General features: G+C 40.4%; 1 protein-coding gene across 1 annotated transcript; it reads left to right on the top strand.

Moving 5' to 3' along the window:
* The first annotated feature begins 333 nt into the window (after positions 1-333).
* LOC141116598 (olfactory receptor 5P68-like) lies at positions 334-1,254 on the top strand. Its single transcript, XM_073608990.1, has one exon. It carries the CDS (start codon positions 334-336, stop codon positions 1,252-1,254), a length of 921 nt encoding a protein of 306 aa, XP_073465091.1.
* Positions 1,255-3,960: the final 2,706 nt, after the last annotated feature.

Here is a 3,960-nt window from a genome sequence, read left to right as displayed (position 1 = left end):
TTCCTTCATCCTGTTGGCAGAAAGAAAAAGCTATGTGTGTACACCCACCGGGGTTATCCACCTAAGGAGCTGGAATATGATTATGTAATAAATTATCCTAGAACAGTGATAGCAAACCTTGGCACCCCAGATGTTTTGGAACTACATTTCCCATGATGCTCATGCGCTCTGCAGTGTAGTTGAGCATCATGGGAAATGTAGTTTCAAAACATCTGGGGTGCTAAAGTTCGCCATCACTGTCCTAGAATGTATATTACGGCACTGTTAATTCTTTGTAAATAATTGTTTTTATTACTACTACAGTACCTTTCTTAGATATAAGCATTATGAGCAATGGAACAATTAAACAAAACAACAGTGAAAGAATTTATTCTGTTGGCTTTTTTCAATTTCCAAAAGTACCAAATCTTACTTTTCGTTATTATACTACAAATGTACATTATAAGCATTGCTGGAAACTTGGCTGTTATTACCCTTGTTAGGGTTGGAACTTCCCTCCATTGTCCAATGTATTTTTTCATCAGTGTCTTTGCAGCTTTAGAAATCTCCTTTGTGTCTGTTACAATTCCCAAACTCCTGGCCAATTTGATTGCAGCAGACAGAAGGATCTCTTTTGTGAATTGCTTTGCCCAGTTGTATGCCTTTAACGCACTTGGTGTAACAGAGTGCTACTTGCTTACAGTTATGGCTTTTGACAGAGATTTAGCAATTAACCATCCTTTAAGGTATTCTGCAATTATAAATAATATGGTCTGCACTGCTTTAGCATTTTTTCCTTTCATAGTAAGCTTTATCATTGTTTTAATCCCCACCATTTTCACAGCTGACTTGTTATACTGCGGACCCAATGAAATCAACCACTTTTTCTGTGATTTGGCTCCAGTGCAGAATTTAGCATGTTCTGATCCCCTGATTAGTAATTTAGCCACAAGCATTGCTGCTGTTTTTGCCAGTTTGACTCCTTTCATTCTTATCTTAGGCTTCTACACACACATAATTGTTACCATAGCCAAAATTAGGAGCGTAGAAGGTAAATACAAAGCATTCTCCACTTGTTCCTCCCATCTCACTGTTGTCTGCCTCTTCTATACTTCAGTTATCATAGTGTACATAAAGCCAAAGGGTAGCCATTATGACAAATTTCTTGCCCTTATGTACACCATTGTTATTCCTTTTTTAAATCCTTTTATTTATACTTTAAGAAATAAAGATGTGAAGGATGCTTTTAAAAAATTAAACATTTTCAAGTTTTAGAGAAATCACAATCTCTAGCCTTATCACATACATTCAAGTCTTTGATTTCATGACCAGTGTAGTCCAGATTTTGCCCTCCATTTTAACTTATTAAAAGCCACCTATACTCCAACCCTTTTCCTTCCTAAACAATGAGACCACACCATACTTCTGGAGTATAAAATGGCCACGACAGCCTCTTTATTAAAACAACCGTATAAAATTACTCCAATATCAAATTTAAATATATAAATAACATATATATATATATATATATATATATATATATATATATATATATATATATATATATATAACATATATATATAACCTTAGATAAAGCTCAACATATTTTAAACCAATCTGTTGGTCAGTGACGGAGCTACACCCCTTTTTACCACCCATCAACAACAGTACACTGCGAGCACCATGATTTAAACTGATAAGGCCTCCAGCTGTACCGCTCTGAGACAACCCCTGCCCACAGTGCAATATACTGGTATTCCGTTTCTGAATACACAGGAGGGGCCATACTATTGATGACCCCCCACCCCTTTTTAACCTTTTATTCACCGCTACCGTCACCGACCAACCTCAAAAAAACAGCCATTCAGCTGTCATGACGACTCAACGTCCTCTGATCCTGAAACGAAAAACACACACATTAACCAGAACAAACCATACAGCACCTAGGGAGGGAGGGTGGGAGATTCTGCCTCCTGTCTTTTTCCCTTACACACTGCCCGTTCTGGCACCGCCCCCTCCTTTTTTCTGTCCACTCCCCCCCAACTTTCCTTCTATCTCCTCCCCCTACCTTTTCAAAAAACTTAACCCTATGTGTCACTAGACACACTGTCATGCCCGGCCCTCCACTAATTACATTTCTTTCCATGTTCCGGGCCTCACTATACTCACTCTCCAATGTACAATGAAAGTAAAACAAGAATTATAATTTTTTTCTTGCAAAATAATTGGATGAAAAATGAACAGAGCTTTAATCATTCAGGACCTCTATAAACCACTCCTATCATGTGCTACGGAGGAAAATATATATTTGTATTTTAGGAGCACTGGACCCCTTTGGTGGACATCTGACAGATTTTTGGACTTGGTGGTGGTTCTCTGTCAACAGGGGTACCTCAAGGAGTTCCTGGAAAATGTATTGGAATGATGAGAGTGCTACTCTAATTTGTTTAGTCCAGTCTGGGTTCCTGACGTCAGGATAAAAATTCAACACATTTCAGAGGCCTGCAAATCTACTTTCAACAGGGCTTGTGTGCTGAAAATAAGAACAAACCCGTCCTGGATCTGTGTCAAGAGGACAGCTTTGAAGAAAGCAGTGCCACGTGTGGCACTTTAATTTTTTTTTTCAATACTTTATGAAAAAGGAAAAGAACTCTCTGTGATTTCACTTTGTCCTCCTTTCCCTAGGCAATTAAATATATTGGTAAAAGATGTGTTATTGCAATATAATGTGATCCTATCCTCAAAAGTTGTGTATTTAGGTTTTGTGCTGCCCTAGGCCTGACTAAACTCGTGCACCCCCTAATTTAAATATGACCCACCCCTTCCTGTCAAGGTCACACCCCTTGCTGTTTAAGACCCGCCCTGCACTTTTCGAGTGGGGACACTAGTTCTGAGGGCCTGGGGGGAGGGGGCAATGGATTCCCTTAATTTGCATAGATTTCCTCTCACTTCCTGTTTGGCTGTGGGGCAGGAAGTGAAGGAAACCTCTGCAATGGGACAGGGATGGTATAAAATAAACTGACAGGGGTTTTAACCCTCCCTTTCTCTATCCAAAATGAAAAAAAAAAAGTGTTGCCTATAGTTCTACTTTAAGCACAAATTTCTGATAATTTTATGGAGAGGATTGAGAAGATATAACCATGCCAATGGTGCAGCAGAAAACATATAGCACAGTGAGGAAGGTTTGTGGTCCAGGATGATAGGACAGTCAAAATTAAAAGCGGCACCCCACCCCCCACAGTTGCGGAATGCCAGCCACCCGCATACCGGAAGCAGTATGGCTGCTTTATGGGGGCGCTAGACTAATTTGCCTCTCAGCCAAGTCCAGCCCATAAGACTGATGCTACACTAACAGTGTAGCGCAAGCCGGCGGGGACTCTTTCCGTGCTGCCCCCCTGCAAAGTGCTGCCCTAGGCTTTGGCCTTGTCAGCCTAGGCCAGGATACAGCATTGATCCTAGCCTACATAAAGCAGCAAGATATTGCTTTAAGGAGGGGACATTATGCAACTATGATGTCACTTGCTCCTCCTTATATAAAAAATAAACATCCTGAAAGCTGGAGATATGCTATGTCCTAGGCACAGGCCAATATTTTTACTTCTAAATGTTTAATTTAAGCACTTGACTTCATGCCTGAAAGGAGCTCACAATTTTTGAGAAAGCGGTATTCACTATATTGCCATATTGCCAAAAGTATTGGAGCGCTTGCCTTTACACGCACATGAACTTTAATGGTATCTCAGTCTTAGTCCATAGGGTTCAATATTGAGTTGGCCCACCCTTTGCAACTATGACTAATCTTCTGTGAAGGTTGGCCACAAGGTTTAGGAGTGTGTCTATGGGAATGTTTGACCATTCTTCTAGCATTTGTGAGGTCAGGCACTGATGTTTGACGAGAAGGCCTGGCTCGCAGTCTGCTCTAATTCATCTCAAAGGTGTTCTATTGAGTTGTGGTCAAGACTCTTGGCAAGTCAGTCAAGT

Source organism: Aquarana catesbeiana, linkage group LG13 (genome assembly GCF_042186555.1).
Source record: "Aquarana catesbeiana isolate 2022-GZ linkage group LG13, ASM4218655v1, whole genome shotgun sequence".
Lineage (NCBI taxonomy): Eukaryota > Metazoa > Chordata > Amphibia > Anura > Ranidae > Aquarana > Aquarana catesbeiana.
This window is presented reverse-complemented; position numbering and strand designations above follow the sequence as displayed.